At 36.0% G+C, this 23737-nt stretch overlaps 1 protein-coding gene across 1 annotated transcript; it reads left to right on the forward strand.

Annotated features, from left to right (window-relative positions):
- Positions 1-15680: 15680 nt before the first annotated feature.
- Positions 15681-23093, forward strand: LOC143600981 (subtilisin-like protease SBT2.6). The gene is given in 12 exon segments (XM_077078512.1): positions 15681-15860; positions 16290-16434; positions 17176-17570; positions 17658-17753; positions 18236-18308; positions 18408-18693; positions 19729-20051; positions 20520-20787; positions 21739-21939; positions 21942-22018; position 22082; positions 22481-23093. Coding segments are annotated over 12 exon segments (2442 nt in total). The 5' UTR covers positions 15681-15690; the 3' UTR covers positions 22888-23093.
- The last annotated feature ends 644 nt before the right edge of the window (positions 23094-23737 follow it).

Below are 23737 nucleotides of genomic sequence, written 5' to 3' on the forward strand. Positions count from 1 at the left end.
AATTTGTCCAATTATGGTTTACACACACGGTTCATGAGGTCCATGAAAACCGCGAGTGCATTGGTTAGCCCAAAAGGCATAACACAAAATTCGTAATGCCCATATCGAGTACGGAAAGCAATCTTGGGTATGTCATCTTCATTAATGCGAAGTTGATGATAACCCGAACGGAGATCGATCTTCGAGAAGCAAGCGGCTCCTTGAAGTTGATCGAAAATATCATCTATACGAGGGAGCGGGTAACGTTTCTTGACGTTAAGCTTGTTGAGTTCACGATAGTCGATGCACATGCGAAATGATTCATCCTTCTTCTTCACAAACAAAACAGGTGTGCCCCAAGGAGAAGAACTCGGGCGAATAAAATCCTTATCGGAGAGTTCTTGCAATTGGCTCGAAAGCTCTTGCATTTTAGACGGTGCAAGACGGTAGGGTGCTTTAGCGACGGGATTAGCTCCAGGTACGAGATTAATGCGAAACTCGACTTGACGAATAGGAGGAAGTCCAATAACATCATCAGAAAAGACGTCGGGAAAATCGCACACAATAGGAATATCTTGAATCTTCTTCTTCTCCTTATCTTTCTCCACCATAAGCGCCAAAAATGCAACGTACTTCTTACGCAAATAACGTTGAGCTTGGAAGCACGACATGAGATTAATCTTAGATGCAGGCGTACTACCGAATACTTTAAGAATACGACCATCTTGAAGAGGTATACGAAGGAACTTATCAAAACAAACGAACTCGACGTGATTTAAAGCCAACTAATCCATCCCAACTATGACATCAAAACTCCCCATTTGCATCGGAATAAGATCTATCCGGAACTTGACCTTATTAAGAACTATGACACAATCCCGAATAACCGAATCGTTAGTAATCGAATTCCCATTAGCTACTTCTACGGTAAAAGGCTTAGACAACCTATCCCAAGGCTTATCAATAATGTATGCAAAGTCTAACGAGACAAAACTCTTATCGGCACCAGTATCGAATAGCACGGAAGCAGAATGGTTATTAATAGAGAACGTACCATTCACCACATCACTTGAGCTTTGGGCTTGATTCACATTCATCATGAAGGCACGACCATTCGAACCTTGAGGAGTTGGTGCAGCTTGATTGGTTGGAGGGGCTTGAATAGCAGGGACTTGAGCAGTAGCAGTCGGTGGAGCCATAAGTTGCAGAACTTGAGGAGCATAGGAGTGAGGTGCAAAGCTTTGAGGGAGCGGGGGTTGATAAGTTTGGATATGGTAGGCTTGGCTAGTGTAGTATGGTGCGGGAAAAACTTGGGCTTGATGAGCATAATACGGTGGAGGCATCACATGGGCTTGATTGGAACGAGCTAGCACTAAGCACATATTGCGGAGATGACTAGGATCTCCATAATGGTAGCAAGCACGGGTATTTGGAACACCGGCTTGAGCTTGAGGTTTATTAGCAGCTCGAGGAGCAGACGGTGCGGGTTGTTGAGGAGCGGCTAGTGCATTTGGAGGTGCACGACAAGTTTTGGCAAGATGCCCATAACGGTTGCACGAGGTGCAAAGGCGGCAAGTGGTTGATGCGGGATGATGACGGTTACAGATTGAGCACAGAGGATGCGGTCCATTATACGGCTTCTTGTTGGATGCATTTTGGTTAGGGGCTTGGTTGTTTGGTTGGTTCACAGCATAGTTTTGGTGATGAGTCTTGCGCTTTTGGCCATTGTTGTTGTTCTTGTGGTAACGGTTAGAGTTGTTGTTTTGGGCAGGCTTTGGGTCGGCTTTAGCATCAATAGTGGATTCGGCTTTACTCTTTTCAGCAGCAGGCTTGGAGTCCTTCCGGGATAAGGTACCATCACGAACATGATCATCAGTCAAGGAAGCAGCGAGGGTTATGGCTTCCTCTAGCATGAAAGGGTCTCGATTGACAACGGCGTCATGAAAGATCGTGGGTAGTCCACGGATATACTTGCGGATACCGTAGGCTAAAGGGGTTACAAGATGTGGTACCACTCTGCTTAGTTCTTTGAATCGGTTCGAGTAAGTAGAGTTATCACCACCAATTTTCTTTAGCTCATAAAACTCCGTCTCGAGCCTATGTAGTTCGTGCTTGGGACAAAACTCTCTCATCATGGCTTCCTTAAGCTCCTCCCAAGGCATGGCTAATGCTTCATCCACACCTTGGAGGTCCTTGAATGTGGTCCACCAAGTAAGGGCACGTTCCTCGAAAACACTAGTGGCAAAACGAGTCCGTTTGTCATTCGGACACTCACTATGGATAAAATGTTTCCATCCTCTCAAACCAGCGGAGAAGCTTTGTAGCATTCTCCTCACCAAGGTAAAGAGGAGGTTTGGCACTCGTGAAGTTCTTGTAGTGGTAGTTGTGGGTGGGTGCAGCCGAAGTAGCAGATCCATTCGAGTTGATGTTTTGTAGTTGAGCCACCACCTCGGGTAAAGCAGCAGTGAACTCCTTCGTGATGCGAGTAGCCAAACGGCGATCATGAGCAGCCGATGGACGGCGGTTGCTACGGCGACGAAGTTGAGAAGACATTCTGCGGGGACCAAACGAGAAATATGATAAGAATTGGGTAAGTTGTGTAAACGAGTCAATGAAAGACAATGAGTAAACGTGACTAATACGTGCTAGTGGTTGTCATGACTTGAGGCTAAGTCGCGATATAAAATAATGTGATTAACTTTGAGATAGTTAATTAATTAAAAGGTTTATTTCAAGTTTAAAGTGTAAAATGTTATTGGGTTGGGCTTTCCATGGGCTTCCTATGGTAGCTCAAAACTTAAAATAAATAACGAATTAAACCAAGTGAGTTGGCCTCCCATGAGCTTTCCATGGCAATTTGAGTAGCCCAACTAAATTGTAAAACCAAGCTTCGTGAATTGGGTCTCCCATGAGCGTCCCATGGTAGTTTAAATGACCCCAATTACATAACGGGACTTATATATTGAGAATTGGGCTTCCTATGAGCGTTCCATGGCATTTTATTGGCCCAATTAAATAACGATTAACAAACAATTTGAGTTGGTCGGCCCATGAGCATTACATGGCATTTTAACTGACCCAACTAATTAATGAATTAACAATTCAATGGTGTGGGTCGACCCATGAGCGTTACATGGCATTTTAACTGAGCCCACTAATTATCGAATACACGAATCAAAATGAGTAGTCGAAGAATCTCGTGAATCACCACAATGATATCTCCAACAAAATATCGAATCAAAACGGGTTGTGAAATGGATAGTTGGAGTGCACATGGGTTGTCATGAATTTTCCACCCAACTAAACATTTAAAATAATTAAAACGCAATTTTGGAAAGTTTCAGAATTTAACCACGAACCACCGTGAATTCGGTTTTTATAAAAGGAATGCAACCGGTTGATTGGTCACGTTTGATTCACTTAAGGTCCGGTTGTATGACATATTGTCCAGCTTTGGCCTAGGGGCTTGAATACTGTGGTCAGGTTATCCTCCAGGTAAGGAATAGCGTCTTACCTTGGGTTCTCGGAACCGTTTTGCCAAGGCCCGACTCATAGTTATCGTACCCCTTACAATTACTACCGAACACGTCATACCCCCATGCCCTAAGGAGAGGGAGTAAAACCAAATCTTAGGAATTCTTAAGGGATTTCCCAAATTAAAAAATGCAATCTACTAAACATTTTAAAAGATTTTTAAAAATTTGAAAAATATTTTGAAAGTGAGGCTTAGCCTCAGATCTTGTGTGTGTAATAATTACCAAAAATAAAAGATCTAGTGAATATTTATTAAAAATAAAATATTTAATAATAGATAATTACCTAAAATAAAAGATGCAACTAACTAACTACCTTAAACGAAAAGATACGTTAAATAACTACCTAAAATAACAGATATGATAAATAATTACCTAAATAAGCTACAAAGAATTAAGGAGCAATTAAACAGTTCATATAGGCAGGTATAGGGTTCCTAACATATGACTAGGACAATTTCTAACCACCTATCTTAAACTTTCGGCTCTGATACCAATCTGTAACACCCCAACCTAAGACGGAAATGCCGAGGCGTGAGCATAATTGCTCATAGCTCGATGTAACTATCATACAATATTTGTGACAATATCTAATAATTTATTTTATTCCAAATAAAAGAATAATATGCAAAAATAGCAAATAAATTCCAACAATAATCCATAACAAATAAAGAAATAATCCAGGTTAAAATTTAAGTAAATTGTCTTTATGATTTCCTAAAGTCTCAACTAGCAATCCAATACTTCAAGTCCTTAGTTCATGCGAAAACCTGCATATACGTAGAAAATATAATAGGTTTGTCAACAATAATGTTGAGTGAGCAAGTCATTAAGTTTTGCAATAATGTATAATATGAAAAGGTAGCAAAACGTAGGTAAAGTGGTTAATAAACCAAACCAATGAGCAAATAAAGTGTCAAGCGAACCATTGCCAAGTGAATCGGGGCCGTTTAAACTAGACGGTCGTATGATCATACTATAATGAGAATATGGTGGACCTCTCTGAATGCGCAAATTAAACAAGTAATCAAATTGCAATTATGTCTAGCTATTCACACACAATACAACGTTTGCTAATGATTAAGATATATATAATACAAATACTTTAAGTACGTATACGCCCCCGAAACGTTTGAAAATATGTGAAAACGGGGGAATGACAAAACTCACCTTAAGGATTAAGCGAGTTAATATGATTTTAAAAATAAATGAAGAATCTCCTGATTAACGTGCCGAACGAAGATAATCAACAGAACCTTAAACTTAACGGTATAAAAGTATAAGTAAAAGCGAAACTATTGCCGCTGGAATCAATCCAAATGGATAAGTATAACTCGAGTTATGTCGATTTTAATGTTTAAACGAGTCGAGTCTGACCAGAATCCGAACTTCGAGTCGGGGGGTCGGGTTTTGGTCAAAACCCTTAAAATTTATTTACGAGAAGAAAAGTCTTCTGGACCGAATATTGAATCCGACCAGAAGTGTGAGAAAACGAGAAGTCAAACAGATTGACTATTTTACCCTTTATCGGGTTTTAGAGCAATTGACCGGCCAATACCCTTCAATCTCAGAAATTGATTGAAGGTTATCGACTAGAGGAATTTTATGAACAAAAAATCAGTTTACAACTTACCCGGAATGTGAATGAACAACAAGATATAACGAGTCAAAGGTCCTTGGACTAGCAAAGTCAACCGGTTATGAGCGGTTCTTCAACAAAAACACCAAAAACCGAGCTAATCTGAGACGGGCAGCAGGTATGACGGCTGAGAGGACGATGTTTAGGGTTTGTGTAAAGATTTGTGGCAGGGTTTAAGGCTTGTTTATATATAAAAACATAAACCGAACTAATTTTAGTGTTTTTGGCCCGTTAAGCAAGTTCATATGTTTTAATGAAAGAATCAAGGAATATAATCATAAAGATTCATTCTTGGGCAGTAAATAATGAATTAGGACTTGTATTTTGACTATAATACATTTACTTGGTCCTTCTCACGATTCATGCTTAAAATAATCGATTTTATGCCATAAACGAGCTAATAAACGAAAACGAACTAAGATTTATCGCGAATTGACTGTGCAGTAGTACTGACCAGCTTCTGGACCACCACCGCGCGGCGCTCCGGCGTCCAGGTGGGTCAAGTTTCAGCCGTTGGCAACTTTAGTCCCTAATGTTTGTATTTTGGCCATTTTATGAACTTTTTAAGATATAATTAAAGTTTAACAATGAGTAAACATGAAGGGCTTGATGTGAATATAAAGAGACTTAATAGTTCATAAAGGCACAGTTCTTAATAGAAATTAGGATCCGAATAACGTTCAAACACGGATAAAACAAATACGATAAAACCCGAAATGTTACAATTAAAGACAAGTGAGTATAATTAAGAATAAACGAGTCAACGGATAAGCGAGTCGTCCAATACGCGTCAAACGAGATAACAGATCAGAACCTGAAACTTTGTGATATGAAACTATAAATAAAAACGAACTTAATGCCGCTAGAATCAATCCAAACGGATGAGTAGAACTCTTGTTATGTTGAATTAAACGTTTAAATGAGCTGGTACTGACCAGAATCCGAACAGCGAGTCGGAAGTCAGGTTTTGGGAAGTAGCCTTAAAATTACGTTACGAGAATAAAAGTCTTCTGGACCGAACATTGAATCCGACCAGAAGTATGAGAAAAAGGATAGTCAAACTTGTTGACTATTTTGCCCTTTAACGAGTTTTAAACGATTTGACCAGTCAACACCCTTCAACCACCGAAATTGATTGAAGTTTATTGACTAAGGAATGTATATGCATGATTCCTATGTTTACAACTTACCCGGAAAGTGAAAGAATCAAGAGATATGATGAGTCAAAGATCCATACGCATGCAAAGTCAAACGAACAAGCATTGTATCTTCAACAAATAAGCAAAAACCGAAGAGTTTGGTGATGGTCAAAGGTAGGTGACTGCTAAGAGGTTTCTCTAGGGTTAGGATACATGTTTGTGGTAGAGAATTATGATGTGTTTATATAGAGATTACAAAAACGAACTATATTTGGATGATTTACTCGTTTAAGTAACAAAATACGATTTTAATGAGAATATCGATGTAATATATCAAAGATTTGGTGATTTATCAGTAATTTAAGAATATGGACTTGTATTTTAGTTATAATCATTTTCTTGGACCTTAATTTACCCGATTTATGCCAAAAATAAGTGATTTGAATGCTAAAAACAAATTAGGAAACAAAATAAGCTATTTAATGAGAAAATCTAGTATAATAACTAACAAAATTTGGCTTGGACACTAAGAAAACGAAATTGGACCGGCTATAACATTTCTTGGAGTTTAAGTTTCATTAATTTAATCGAAAATAGGAAAGAATTGGCAAAACTAGTCCCTGTAATTCCCGAAAATACGATTTTTAGCCGTTTTAAGCGATTTTAATGGTTTCTAAGGGCTATTTGGCATAATTCAATGTTGTGAAATTATAAAATAAGTTTAACCAAGTTAAATACCAATAAATACAAGTTTTAAATAGTTCGGAAGATCCAAATTACGTTCCCAAATCGATTGAACTTAAACGAATACAAATACGAAAAAATCCGAGATGTTACACTTGAGCTTCTATGAAAGCTAGATACAGGTCCTATATCATAAACCAAGTAATTTTCATCAACAAAACAGCCTCCTAACTTAGGGTTTCGGCTAGGGTATAAAACCGAACTTTTGAGCCGTAAAAACGCCGTTTAACCCTATAATCTGTGTTTATGGCCAAAAAAAACTATCAAACCAGATTCCTAACCATGTGTATGATCAAAAAATGTTTTTGAACCATTTTTAGGATTTTTGCATGGTCAGGAATGATTTTTGGCAATTAAACTATGTTTATATGGTATTAACTATAATTATTAAGTTAAAAAAACATGATAAAATCAAGATTACCTAGTTTTTTTTGAAGGGAATGATAGAACGCAGATTTTGAAGCTGCTTTGGGGTTGGACTTGGTTGAAAATGACGTTTAAGTAGCTTACTAATGAAGTTATACTAAAAAATGGGATGAACCCCCCTGTGAACGGAAGTAATACTTAGGCCCATTTTGGGCCCATTTGGCCCAATATTCTGAATCCACAATCCCCAACGCGAAAACCCAAGTCCAAATTTATTTCGGGTTCGATTTTTGGCGCGAAAAAACATATCGGGTACGTCAAACAGTGCGAAAACGAGTGTTTTTCGGCCATTTTTGTGTAAATTTATAAAAACATATTATTTGTTTGTAAAAATCGAAAATATTTTCATGGATCGCTTAAAACATTTCAAATAAGTGTTTGGTAAGTCTTTTTCGGCTTAACGGATGATACAATGCTTGGTTTGTAACTATCTTTCACGTTTAAATCTATAGCGGGTAGTTAAACGAGCATGTCTTCGTTTAACTTGTTTGCTATCGAACTAAGGCCATAAAACTAATATATTAGCTTATATTAAATGTATATCACTTATAAATGGCCCCCCAGGATATCTGGATCATAACCAGATCCGTTCGGTTAATCGTTCGTTCGTTACACAATAAGCGGTTAATCGCTTATTCGGTTTGTAAATACTGAGGTGTCTCCAGTTTTGTCACGAATATCACACTAAACATTATAGACTGCCTAGGCTTATGATGAACCTACTTTGTCGTTGTGTTTTGATTTGAGATTTTTTATCGTTATGGTTTTATGATTTAGTAAAAGGTTTAATTATATTAAATTGATGCGTATGGATATATTTAGGATTGTCTGATTAATTGTTATTATTCCATAGTTTCCTTGATTATTGTTTATCATTATGATAGGTTGATATTAGGTCATCTACTTTGTGTTTTTGACTATTTTATGATTGATTCGCGATTAGATCATAGGAATAATAATTATTAATTAAATAAACCTAAGTGTACTGTTGACCTAAATCTGTAAAGTGCTAGGTTATTGATAGATCTTTATTATTTGATCTTGCTAGATTTAGTTCTTCGCAAGGAGTCCATTTATGTTTGATTATTTAATTATTTTCTATTGAATCAATTGAATATATTAGACGGCCTTTGATTTCCGCGCTGTAAGGTAGGATTTCGTATAAAGGAACTAGTTTATAAATAATTAGGTGACCATAAGGAAACTTGATTTTTAATACCGGTGCGCGTTAAAACTTATTAGAAATCCAGAGGTGTCTCTTGAGAATGGTCAGGGGTCCTGTTCGGGTTTTCTCTTAAGTGTCTATTTTACGATCCCAGTCCATAACTAAATATTTTTCCAATTAATTAACAACTGAAATTTAGGGGATTCTAGCCTAGGTAGTTCTCTCATCATCATCTGAATTAAGTCCAAGTTCTAAGTTTAGTCATCTTTAATTTTCTTAATTAGTTTAAATTAGTTTAAAATTAGTTTATTAATAAAACCCCCTGAAACAAATAATAAATAAATAGTCGTGTCTGTAGTTGAGTCTAATTTAGCTAGTTTACGTAATTAAAAGAGTCTCGTGAGTTCGATATCCGGACTTACTTAGCTGTACTAGAGTCGACCGGTTCACTTACCGGTTAGTAGTTTTAGTTTAGTTATGAGTCTAGAATTTATTACTTAGTGTCTAGATTAACGAGTTTTTATTAGACTACTTTTAGCACATCAATTATCAGAACACCAAGAGTGATCAAAAATCATATTTTTGGATTAATTAAGTAAAAACGAACTTTTAGGAGAAACCCGAACAATTTGGATGAATTGTGTGCATTCTTTTTTTCAAATCAAACTGAATAAACGGAAACGAGCCCCGTGGCGAATCCAGAACCCCACTATGTGATCTTTCTTTATAACTTAATCATTTTATCGACCAATACATTTACCCAAGCTTACAACCCCATAACTGTTTTCTGAACGTATAAACGAATAACTTGGCCCAGCTGGGAAAACGGGGAAACTGAGCCAAGTTCGATTTTAAGTATTAGACATTGAACATCATCACAAACTAGGCCTATTAACATTTTCTGGGCGTACCAGTTATACCCAGATTAGATATACAGCCCAGTTTAGTATTTAGATTATAATAATATTAAAATATTAATATTATTATAATATTGATTATATGGACCAGTGATTACAAGTTAAATAAACCTCGAACTGACATGCTATTGAATATTGAGTAAACAGCGAGTTTCATGACCCCTCTCTTTAAACAGTTTTACGAACTTTTGGGGTGAAAAGCATGTTTGATTACATATACATATCTGAAACTTGTAATTGTGTGAATTATCTAAGTTTTAACACACGAAAGTCCCACACTAACACAGTGATTAACTTCGAGCCGGTGGCTTGTAAATAGTACTATTGGTTTGACAAACCCAAACGGAACCGGCACGGTTGCTGAGACTTTATCCCGTTTGCACATGACCATAACTATACAAAAACGCTATGTAGTGTTAGACATAGCTACTTGGGGCATATTGTGGGCGGAAAGAGGGCCATAATGGTTGATTGGGCGTGGGAAATGGATGGACGCAACACAAACAATCAAGGCTTCGCTGTAGCTTAACATAATTACATCATTTGCATACATACATATATACTTATATCATGATTACCCAAGTGTTAACTTGTGACTATCCATAACTGTTTTCTTGAAACTCGTAAAACTCACCAACTCCAGTAGTGGACCCGTTTTTAAACTGCTTTTCAGGGTTACCAAAGTTGGAATAAAGTGATGTCGTGCTGTCTAACGTGGAACGTGCTCGATGCTATGTGAATAGACGCAAGGTTATTAGTACGAATAGAATAGTTTAACGAACATATTTTGTTATAACACCTAGTTTGTAAACAAAGATAGAACAATGTAATATAATGTAAATTAATTTGTAATGTTTCTTTATAAACATTGTTGTTGATACCAGAGGTGTCTGTTACATTCCCGTTTTACGCTTTCGCATTGTGCTAGTCAGGGTGTGACAAAACCAAATATAAGTAAAATTAGTTATAACAATTAATACTAAAAAAATAAACAAGAGGCTAAACATATCTTTGACCATGTGTTTGGAAGCCTAACACATCATTGACTATGTGTTAGCTAACTCGTCGGCGAGACTACCTAACACATTGTTGGAAATGCGTTAGAAGAGTGACAAATATAGAAAAACGATTTTGATGGGACAAATTTGAAATATGATGAGGGACTATTTTAATAGTTTTTTATAATTTTTATACATAAAGTAATAATAGTAAATGTATTAACTTCTTTCAATCATATCGTTACCGGACAAAGTGTTATAATATATGGGGGGGGGGGGGGAGAGTATAAAATGAAAACCCACTTGAGTTGTGAAAACCCTATGTAATTTCTTTTTTTTTTGTTACACACGTAATATATGTTGTTACATTTAATACAAAACATTGAAAAATCAAAAAAACATTTTTTTTGCTATTTTTAATATTTTTTTACTAATTTTTATATATGTTTTCAGGAGAGAGAAAATGTTATATATATGTTTACATTTTTTATTAACTTTAATTGTGGACCATAAGATTTAAACTTTAATTAAAAACATGTGATTGAGAATGGGTTTCTAGAGTTTTCACAACTTAAGTGGGTTTTTATTTTAACCTAACCCATAACATCTAAAGCTAATATTTATTCTTCAAAGTGAAAGAGTAATAAATCTAACTTTTTTTCAATCATCATTACTAGTCGAAGTGTCGTATGTACATTGTCCCGTTGGCATAATCCTAAAAGGCAAAATTCTTAAAATGTCTCAAATATGGAAATAGATTCTATTTTTGTACCTCAAACTTAATAATTCCAAAAATGATCTCTCTTACTTATTTTTGACCATGTGTTAGGAAATCTAATGCGTCTTTGCGTCGTTAAAGACGTGTTAGATTTCCTAACACATGGTTAAAGATAAGTTAGGCATCTAAACACGTAGTTAACGACGTGTTAGCATCAAACACATAGTCATAGATATGTTAGCCTTTTGTTTGTTTTTTTAATATTATATTACTAGTTTTATTTATATTTGTTTTTCTTTTATAACTTTTAATATATAAAATTTTATATTATTTCGAATATACCAACGAGAAATGTTAGCTTTTATCTACATGTTGACATAAATTTTATTTAAAACCGAGCAGGGTCAATTTTATTGAACATTTTGATATTGATTTGACACGGCTCGAGTTTGAGTAAGTTTATGTCAGTCCGTAGATAAAAGCAAGCATGTCTCGTCTGTATATTTGAAATAATATAAAACTTTATATATTAACAGTTATGAAAGAAAAACAAATATAAGTAAACTAGTTATAAAAATATAATATTAAAAAAACAAATAAAAAGCTAACATATCTTTGGCTATACGTTTGATGCTAACATATCTTTGCCTACGTTTTTGGAGGCCTAACTCATCTTTAACAATGTGTTAGGAAATCTAACGCGTATTTGACGACGTGCTATGCAAACATGCCGTTAAAGACGTATTAGATATCCTAACACATGGTCAAAGATGAATTAGAGAGTGACATTTTTGGAATTATTAAGTTTGAGGACAAAAATGGAATGTATTTCCAAAACAGGGCCTTTTTGGGAATTTTCCCATCCTAAAAGCATCCTCTTAAGTAGTTACGTGTGTAAGACTTGATTAGGGTCGTTTTCGAGAATCGTTAAAAAAATTTAGGTTGGGGCGAAAAAAAATTAGGCCTTAAATAAAAAAGTTTTTTTTCTTGGGTTTAAACAATTAAATTTTATATGAGCTTATTTGGTTATGATTTAGGCTATACGGTAATTTGTTTATATATAAAAATGGCTTAAATGAGTTGAGTAATGGATTTAAATATTAACAATCCATATATTTTTTTTCAAAAAAACAAAATATTTATAATTATTAAAGAAAATTTGAGCCTACCAGGATGATCGGGCTGGGGGCGGTCCCCCCCCCCCCACCCACCCACCCCCCAAGCCGACTCTTGACCCAACCTTAACATGTTTAGTGGTATTCTCAGACTCGGGACCTGACCCTATTGTAAATAACTGGGTCTGATCAATTCGAATCTCACGGGTCTTACCCGGTATATTTAAAGAGAAAATGATCAGACCCGTAAGGCTTGACTCATACCCATTTATTGATATTTTTAGAACCTGGGAACCGACCATATTGTAAATAACCATGTCTCACGGGTTATGATCACCCCTATTAAGTAGTCGTTTTATTCGCAAAATGTTGTGAAAGAATTAGGATAACTTTTCAATTTCTTCGAATTCCACGAACAAGACGGGGTCATAAGGTGAATAGACAGCATAGTGTAGTAGTGTACATAGACATTTTCTTCACAAGGTGTGTAAAATTGGGTTAACTATTTCAATCGAATCTTAAATGATGCTTGATTTGTTTAACGACAAAACCATGAGGTCATTCTCCAGTCTCACGTGGGTTGGGTTAAGGCACGACCCCCAAAATCTAAATTAAATAACTAAATATCCACTACTTCAGTATGATTCTCATCATATTTTAATGACACACAATACTAAGGGGTGGGGTGTTTGAGATTCTTTATTTTAGCCTCCTTAGACTCTCTTTTATGGGCTGTAAGGAGTGTTTTAGGGGGCGATTTGGGGATGAAACATTGCCAAGGAGCGTCTTGGAGGGGTGAATTTGGTTGGGGCGGAAGAAGGGGTGGCATGGAGGTGAGGCCATCCAATTTTTCTTTCTCTCTCACATTATATATATATATATAGGCTAAGTTTAAAATAAAAACCCATTTGATTTGTAAAAACTCTAGAAACCCATTCTCAACCATATGTTTTTAATTAATGTTTAAATTTTGTGGTTTACAATTAAAGTGAATAAAAAATGTAAATATAAATAACTTTTTCTCTCTCCTGAAAACATATATAAAAATTAGTAAAAAATGTTAAAAAATAGCAAAACATTTTTTTTTGATGTTTTGATGTTTTGTATTAAATGTTACAACATATATTACATGTAACAAAAAAAAACAATGTTACATAGGGTTTTCGCGAGTTTTCACAGCTCAAGTAGGTTTTCATTTTAACCTTACCCTATATATATATATATATATATATATAATTGAGCAACAAAGAGACAACAAATCAGCGGAACGTTATGGAGAGCAGCAACAAACCTACGTGACGGTGATGTGACACTCTGGAGGGCTTTAAAGGCCCCTCTATAATGAATGGTCTTATGACTTATAGACAACTTTCTCACTCGTATCATAAGGACTTTAGCATCATTTAACTTTTTAAAAAGTTATAAGGGGTCTAAATAAGAGATTCCAAACTAACCCTAAATAAGTTATTAATTATACATATATATTGCACGTGTCAAGGTTTTCTGGGGACGAATTAACAAAGGAAATGGAATCCGACAACTTGATTAATGCCTAAATTGTAACAGCTTTAGTTTTCTTGTTTATTTTTATACTATATTTATTTTTATATTTTAATAATAAAAAAAAACACCTAGACACCAACAAAAACAAGAAGATTGTACATGTTCAATACATTTTTAGAATCATTTTCCCCTTTATTTTTTGAATCATTTTTAGCTATTATGCCAAGGCTTTTTTATGGAGAATTAGGTTTAATTCCTTCGTACAACATTTTGAGTAGGGCATGGGTGACTTTATGCCAAGGCTTTTTGTGATCTCCGGTTTGATTCTGCGGGTAATCAGGTTTTACAGTGGGCCTTTGGACGGATGTGTTTTCTTGGAACTTGAAATAACTTGGGCGCTTAACGGCTCCGTATTACCGTATAGATTGGTCGGGCCAGCTAGCAGTGATCTTTTGTCATTAGGTCACCCTGTACGAAGTATGCAGATAATTCTTTGTTTATTTGCCGTTCAAAAATTTAAAAACGAAACAAAAAATATATACATATTATTTATCACAAGGTTTTCTTAGTTTTGTTATAAACTAACATTACCCAAACGTTGAGGAAATAAATCTATGGGAATTCGATGGTTTCAGTTACATGCATTATTCTACCAGAAGTAAAACATTCTCAGACTAACACCCTCTTGAGTCTCTAACTTCCGAATCCTAATGCCCAAAATACTTGCCAGTCGGCCACTCCTGCCTACGATAAAGTGAAGTGAATATTTATGCCGGAGGCTGCAAGGTCTCAAGTTCGAATATGATCTAATTGAGTTTTATCGCAGTGGGCATTCGAGCGGCATGTTTTCTCTGGAACTCCTATGAGAGCATTTAGCCTGCCCCCTATAAACATGTGAGCGAGTTTTATAAATTATATGGTATAGTTATGAGTGATTGTAAGTAAAGGAGAAAGAAGATACTATATGGAAAAGTTAAATATAGGTTTATACTGTTCACACCGTATAGTTTTTTAATATTTTCTAAAAGTGGTTGTGAGTAAAATAAAAAGAAAAAAATGATAAAGGTATAAAAAATATTATTTAATTAAGCATAAAAGAAAAAAAAGTAATGATATTTATTGTATTATATAGATATGGATATGAAAATGCTACGAGGTTGCATTTTGTCATTGAATTATCCCACTTGTCTGAAAATTGAAGGTCAATTAATAGACACAGGAAGACTCCACTTTTGTACCTTCTCCAACTCTTCCCAAAAAGTGAACAAAACACCACACTAACCACTGTTGTCCTTTCACTCAACTTTTCCATTATTATTTTTTTACTCAAAACTCATCATTCCACATTTCTGTTTGCCACTTGCTACTGTAGATCAGTTACCACTCCATCAAGTTTTCGTTTTATTCTTTTCTTCCCACAAATCACATTAATGTGAGCACTTAAAAGTTCTCACCTTTTAATAATATTATTATTCCTTCTTCAGGGTTTTGAGTCTTGATTCTTGATTCAATAAGTGAACTTCACAAAATCACTTTTTTTTTTTAATTTTAATATTCTTTTCTTGTAAAGATTGGTTTTTTCTTAATGGGTATGTTCTTGTGTGTATAAAAATCAGGTTTTTGATGTAATTCCAAGTGGGTGCTGCAGATAGTTAGATCCATATATCAAACTGGTATGATTCTTGAATCTTGTTTTATTAAATGTTAAGATTTTATTGTTAATATATGTTAAAACAATCATGTTCATTGGATTTTATTTTAATGTGTTATGAAGCATATTAATAATTTGCTTGGTTGGAAACAGATTTGTGGTGATGAAGATGAAGATGATGATGTTTTTGGTTTTATTTGGTTTGATGGTTTTTGTGAAATGTGAGGTTTATATTGTGACAGTTGAAGGAGATCCAGTGATAAGTTATAATGGTGGCATTGATGGTTTTGAAGCAACTGCTGTTGAATCTGATCACAAATTTGATGTTACTAGGTTAGTGTTCTTGAAAGGGTGTGGCTGTATATTCGGGCCCGTATGATGCTAACTCAAGTATGCACACTAGAGTCCGTCATATCATATGATAGGGTGAAAAATGGTCATTCAGGTCGTGTTGTTAGTGGTCACATCAGTCATTTTTTTTTGTTAAATGGATTGCTTATATATTTCATTATTTAAAGAATTATAAAATTACATAGTTAAATGGATTTAATCGTGTCATAAACGTGTCGACCCATTTACGACCTGAAACTGTTTAACTGGAGCCCAAACCAGTTGAACTTTCGGTCGTGTTAGCGGTGTGTGGATAGTGTACCATTGGTGTTTCTTTAGACATAGTCTCTGAAATGAATCATGCTTTCATTTTATGATTATTATCGCATTTCAAGCATCGTGCTTTTGCTAACTGTTTTGCTTTATACGCAGTGAATCGGTTATGTCATACTCTCAACACCTTGAAAGTAGGCACGATACACTACTTGGATCACTATTTGAAGACGAAACCTACACAAAACTATACAGTTATAAGCATCTTATCAACGGGTTCGCAGTCCACATGTCCCCCGAACAGGTCACAATCCGAACACTTTACTTCCGCTTATACTGAGTTTTGATCACCAAATTCACGGGTTTGAGTTTAGGCTTAGCGGTTTGGGTCAGTTTTGGGTTTATTTACTTCAACCATTTAAAAAAAGACGTGTGTTTTGATCATTTGTGGTGATCATGTAGACTTAGGAGTGTAAACGAGCCAAGCCAAACCCAAACTCAACTAGGCTTGAGCTCGGCTCGTTTAACTTACTAGAGCTTGATTTGGTTTTGATCTCTAGAAATCTCGAGCTTGCATCTTTATTTTTTATAATTAATTTATATATATTATGCATATTTTAATTATAATTTTTATATAAATAATATATATTATTTAGTTCCCTTTTATCATAATTTTATATATAACAATAAGTATTACATATATGTATATCTAATATATTAATTAATTTATATAAACTTATAGTTATTTTTACATATATTTAAATTATAATTTTTATATATAACGTAATATATATTTTGTTATATTTTATCATAGTATTATTACAACACATAATAATAATTATTGCATAAATGTATATTTGATATATTAAATAAAAGTTTTATAAATAATAGGCACGTTTAGGCTGGCGAGCCAGCTCAAGCTCGATAAGTGAAGTTCAGACTCGGGTTCATTTACTAAACAAATTTAGGTTTAGACTCGAGCTAGGATCTCGAGCAGCTTGGCTCGTTTACCTGTTTACTTATATGTTTATTCGAATATTAGTAGGCAGAAACGCTTAGGCGAGCCCCCGGTGTGAAGTCAGTTGATAGAGATTGGAAGGCGAGAAAACTTACAACCCACACACCACAGTTTCTAGGACTCCCAACTGGTGTGTGGCCCACAGGTGGCGGGTTTGATCGGGCGGGAGAAGATATTGTTATCGGGTTTGTAGACTCGGGTATTTTCCCGCACCACCCAAGCTTTCAAAACACCTTAACCGAGCCTTATGAACCGATTCCAAGATATCGAGGGAAATGCGAAAATGATGCCGACACGAAGAGGAGTTTTTGTAACGGGAAGATTGTCGGGGCCCAACATTTTGCAAAAGCAGCTACGGTTTCTGGTGCGTTTAATCCCGAGGTTGATTTTGCTTCTCCTTTGGATGGTGATGGTCATGGAAGGTAGGTGTTTTTTCTTAAATTTTTTATAAATTTTTATAGTTTGTTATCAGGCTTTTAGTTAAAGACGCTATGATTATTGCTTTGCAGTCATACTGCAGCCATTGCTGCGGGAAATAACGGGATTCCAGTACGGGTACACGGGTATGAATATGGAAGAGCAAGTGGAATGGCGCCTCGTGCTAGGTTTGAACACTATTCTTTTGACCCGTTGGCCCATTTTTCTTTAAACGGGTTGATTCAGTTGTGTTGTGTCAAACAGTTTTTTTAGGTGGAAGTAACGTAGTTTTTTTAACACACCCGACCCAAACTTTTTGACTAGGAGTGGTAATTTCCAAAACAACATGGAAATAATTTGGTTTTGGGTTGGTGTATCTAGCCTGTTTAAAAAAAGGGTCGTGTTCGGGTTCACTAGTTTAATTAAACAGGTTGTGTTTAAGTTGACTGCTTAACTCGTTTAGTTATATAGGTCGACCCACTAACCATATAACACAATGTATACAGCCCACCAACTTAATTAACACGTTTACAACTTGGTTATCACTCACCAACTTGTTTGGCATGTTTAGAAAAGTGGGTTATATGGGTGGTGCTCTGGCTAAAAAATTCAACCTGCCAACCGAACATGATTAAAACCTCTTTTTTTGACCCTTTACAAATCTGAATAGGATTGCGGTGTACAAGGCTCTCTACCGGCTCTTTGGAGGCTTTGTTGCGGATGTAGTTGCAGCCATTGAACAGGTTTCATTTCATTTCTTGTCAGGCCCGAGTAACAAAACATATTTTCATCTAGTTCATTTCATTTATTACTCTAACTGACATCAACTAACATGTTAACAGGCGGTTCATGATGGTGTGGACATTCTAAACCTCTCGGTAGGGCCCAACAGCCCGCCAGCTACCACAAGGACCACTTTTTTGAACCCATTTGATGCGGTTCTTCTCTCAGCTGTAAAAGCTGGAGTTTTTGTTGCTCAAGCAGCCGGAAATGGTGGCCCGTTTTCCAAAACTTTAGTGTCGTACAGCCCGTGGATTGCTTCCGTAGCTGCTGCAGTTGATGACCGGAGATATAAAAACCATTTAACACTCGGGAACGGGAAGATCCTACCTGGCATCGGCATGTCTCGTATGTTTGGTTATATTTTATAGTGGTGTGCATAAAACTGAAAAAACTGAAAACCGGACTCGGACAAAAAACCGACGGTTTAGTTTTATGTTTTCGTGAAAACCAGATTTTCGGCTCGGTTTTGCATTATCAAAACCGAAAAAACCGAACCGAATTTATGGATTTTATTTTTTATTTGAATGTTATGTAACTATTAAGACTTTTAACAAATAGTGTAACACAAATAAGTTAGCCCAAATGTATAATAATCACTTAATCATTAATTAACAAAAAGGTTTAGGCCCAAGTTCATTATTTTGAGCCAATTTTTTTCCCGCCCAAAAACTTTTATCCCAAATGGTAAAACCGTAAAACCAAAAATCCCGAAAGCGAACGGTTTTCAAAAACCTAAAAATCGAATTTTTGGTTTTTTGTTCGGTCTTGCTTGTACTTAAAACCAAATCGGACTGGATTTATGGATTTTCATTTTTTATTTCAAATGTTAAGTAATTTATATTTTTTCCACAATTCATTATTTTGGGCCATTTTGTTTTTCTGGCCCAAAAATCTCAAGCCCAAATGACAAAACCGAAGAAAACATATCCAAACAAAAACTGACGATTTGGTTTTTTGTTTTTGTAAAAATCGAATTTTCGGGTTGGTTTCGGTTTCACATGTAAATGAAACCAAAAAGGCAGGACGGAAATGAATTATGGATTTTCATGTTTTATTTTGAATGTTAATTAATTTATTACAATTTAATAAACTGTGTAACCTAAATATTTTAGTCCAAATGTATAATAATTAGGTAATCATTTATTAAAAAGATCAGGCCAACATTCATTATTTTGGGCCAAATTTTTTCCGGCCCAAAAATTTCAAGCCCAAATGGTAAAAAGCCGAAACCGAACTGAAAAACCGAAGCCAAACGGTTCTCCAAAACTCAAGAACCAAGTTTTCGGTTTGAACCAAAAGTTAACCTGAATCGACCCATGCACATTATTCTGCTTCTGACTATTTCATAAAATTAATCTAACTTTATATTAATCAATGCAGCTGCAACTGGTATGAATCAAAAGTTTACACTCGTGGCAGCTAACGATGTGTTGTTGGACTCTTCGGGAAAGTCAACTACCGCGGATTGTCAAAGACCCGAGGTTTTAAACAAAAATATGGTCAAAGGGAACATACTTCTTTGCGGGTATTCGTTTAATTTCGTTATCGGGACCGCATCGATGGCTAAAGTGGCTGAAACCGCGAAGGCTCTTGGTGCAGTCGGGTTCGTTCTTGCCGTGGAAAATGCATCACCGGGCACAAAGTTTGACCCGGTACCCGTTGGCGTGCCCGGAATTCTCATCACTGATGTCAGCATGTCATCGGTATGTGTATAGGGGTGCTAAATGGGTCGAGTTTGTGGGTTGGAAGCCGAATATCATGTTAGACACATGAACCCGTGTTCGACACAAATATTTGCGGGTCGACACTAGCATGAACACGCCCGTTAGACACATTTATTTATTTTTTGAATGGGTTATAAGAAAGTTGAAGGGGCTAAAGTGGCAAGTTTAGTTTAACTAACTAGTATTTTATAAACATATATTTTGAAATAAAAATGGGTTAAGCGGGTCAGCCTACGAACCGCCGGATTGAAACGAGCACGGTCCGTTTAGCTAAACGGGCTTGACCAGAAACTGACCTGAACCCAGTTATACTAAACCTAAACCTGTGAATTCCGTGTTAGGTTCATGTCGTGTGAGAAATTCACACGCGCACTTCTATACTAGTTTAGTTAATTTTATTGAATAAACAACTTTATAAACGTTATAACCTTTTTTATATTGGTTTAGGATCTTATCGATTATTACAACGTGTCCACTTCAAGGGACTGGACGGGCCGGGTCAAGAGTTTTAAAGCAGTCGGGTCAATTGGAAACGGGCTGGAGCCGGTTCTTCACAAATCAGCACCAATGGTGGCATTGTTTTCGGCCCGAGGCCCGAATATAAAAGATTACAGCTTTCGAGATGCAGATCTTTTGAAGCCTGATATTCTAGCACCTGGTTCTTTGATTTGGGCCTCATGGTCCCCCAATGGAACAGATGAGGCTAATTACATAGGTTATAATACGCTTTGGACCACTTTTGACCTGCTTTCTTTATAACTAAACTTCTTGATTTTGCCAGTTTGACCTGTTAAGAGATAAAATGCTATATCTGAATTGGCCCGTTAATAAGTAACGGGTCGAAATTTCCAGCTCTAACTAATAATCTGATATAATTAAAAAGTAATATACTAAAAATATTTCTGTTTAACTAGATTTTATAAAACATGATCTGAATCGGCCCTTTAACAGGTAACGGGTCGAAATTTCCAGCTATGGCTGATAATCTGATATAGTTAAGCATTTCCCTTTAACAAAATATCTTGCTATTACCAATTTGACATGTTAAAGATAGAAAAAAACAATCTGAATCGGCCAGTTAATATTTAACAGGTCGAAATTGCCGGCTCCTAATGGATAGTCTGATATATTTAAATATTATAATTAAATATTTATTTTTAACTAAATTTCTTGCTTTTACGAGTTTGACCTGATAAAACGTAATCAGAATCAGCCCATTAACTAGTAAGGGGCCGACGTTGTCAGCTCCTAATGGATAGTCTGATATATTTAAATATTATGATAAAACATTTATTTTTAACTAAATTTCTTGCTTTTACGAGTTTACCTGATAAAACGTAATCTAAATCAGCCCATTAACTAGTAACGGGCCGACTTTGTCAGCTTTAGCTGATATAACTAGAAAGTAATATGACTGAGGTCTGAGTATTTCTTATTGAGTAAATTCCTTTCTTTTACCAATTTCACCTGCTGCAGATATACATAATTTGAACCGGCCCGTTAATAAGCAACAGGTCTTATTTGGCAGATCTAGTTGATAATCTGATATAGTTAAAAAATATAATATAACTCAATACCTCCTTTTAGATGTGGAACCAGCATGACCGCACCACACATAACCTGCTATAGCTAATATAATTGAATATTTACTTTTTTGTATGAGCAGGAGAACACTTTGCCATGATCTCTGGAACCAGCATGGCCGCACCACACATAGCCGGGATCGCAGCTCTCATTAAGCAGAAGCACCCTCAGTGGAGCCCGGCTGCCATCAAATCGGCCCTGATGACAACCACAAATACACTTGATAGAGCCGGGAGCCCAATCCTCGCTCAACAGTATTCGGGCTCTGAAACCATGACATTCGTCCGGCCACACCATTTGATTATGGAAGCGGTCATGTTAACCCCCGGGCTGCTTTGGATCCGGGCCTCATTTTCGATGCAGTTATGTTTTTTTTCGGCCCATTTACTTTTAGTTAATTACAGTTAATTACTAGTTTTTATTAGGGTTTAGTCGTCTTTAGCCCATGGGCCCGTTTATAGGTTTGTTTAGGGTTTCTTGAGTTTCTTACATGTTGAGTGTTCTCAATTGCAATCACAGTTCAGACCTATAACGGGCCCGTATTATGTTTGTTTAGGGTTTTTCAGTTTCCTATATATAATATATTGAGGGTTCGGGGTTCCTACTCGATTGTAATTCCCGTTCAGACCTATAATGGGCTCAAACCTATAACGGGCCCGTTAATAGTTCAGAACTATAACTGGCTCAAACCTATAACGGGCCCGTTATAGGTTTGTATAGGGTTCCTTGTGATTACAGAGTACAGACCATTTGGGTTATGTTTCATCTCAAACGGGGCCAAATAAAAAACATCACCTAAAAATGTTATTATTTATTTTTTGAAGGCTACGAAGATTATATCGGGTTCTTATGCACAACACCCGGGCTCGACTCGCACGAAATAAGAAACTACACACACCTACCATGCAACTACACTCTCGGCCACCCGTACAATCTAAACTCACCATCCATCACAGTTTCCCATCTTGTCAGAACCCAAACCATGACCCGAACCGTGACAAACGTGAATGAAGAAGAAACATACACGATCACAGCCCGAATGTCACCAGCCGTGTCCATTGAAACGAGGCCGCAAGCCATGACACTGAAACCAGGTGTGTCGGGTAAGTTCACGGTGACTTTAACCGTACGGTCAGTCACCGGGATGTACAGCTTTGGGGAGGTTTTGTTAAAAGGTAACCGAGGGCATAAGGTTCGGGTGCCGGTTGTAGCCATGGGTTATGACCAGTAGTTTGTGTTGGATTGATTATTGTTTTGTAAAAGTGTTGGGTAATAAAGAAATGGTAGTTGTAAAGAGTATTAAGTTTTGATGGTTTGGTTGTACTTTATGCTTCTTCGATTGTACACCGTCGGGGGTAAAGGCATAAAATGGAATGTTGGGATGCAACTGAGTCAAGCCAGTGAATTTTCGGTTGTGTCGGCTCGGCTTGATGTAGTGTTGTTTTGATGTATGTTTATTTAGAGTTGTAACTGTTAGAATTACAGATTTAATGTTGTAATGATTTGTATTTGTTGTAGTAGAGTTTATATATATATTTTTTATCTTAATGTCAAAGCTTTGAGCTTTTGGAAATGCTTGATGTTATGTGATGATGCATAAATACACTTTTTGTGTTTCATTTCGGTTCGGTTAATAACTAAAATCAAATTTGGGCTAAATACATTAAATTGATGTTATCTTATCTGAGTCTTGTTATATCACAAACGTCATCGTTACAGAAACTTTCATTGATACTTGATAATTCTTGAAGTAATATCTAAATGTATCAAACATATGGTAAAAATGAGTTGGCTTTTGACAACTTTATGACCTTTTTTTTTTTTTTTTTTGTGTGTGTTTTTATAGATAACTAATGCATTAAGTGTTATTACAACAAACTATATTGTTATTGTTAAGGTGATGTCTGTTTATTTGAATAGATTGATTTAGGCATTTGACACATTTCATTTTTAGCTAAGTTTTACAATCTGGTTTCTTTGACGTGTTGATTTGACATAGGCAAATAATCAAGGAAGAGCTGCTGACCCGAATCTTACAAAGTACAATGTGAAAGTTTTACCTGTGAATTTTTTAAACTTGT

This window comes from Bidens hawaiensis, unplaced genomic scaffold (assembly GCF_021521415.1).
Source record: "Bidens hawaiensis isolate Kalapana, Puna unplaced genomic scaffold, B.hawaiensis_p1.1 tig00055172_1, whole genome shotgun sequence".
In the NCBI taxonomy this organism is placed as follows: Eukaryota; Viridiplantae; Streptophyta; class Magnoliopsida; order Asterales; family Asteraceae; genus Bidens; species Bidens hawaiensis.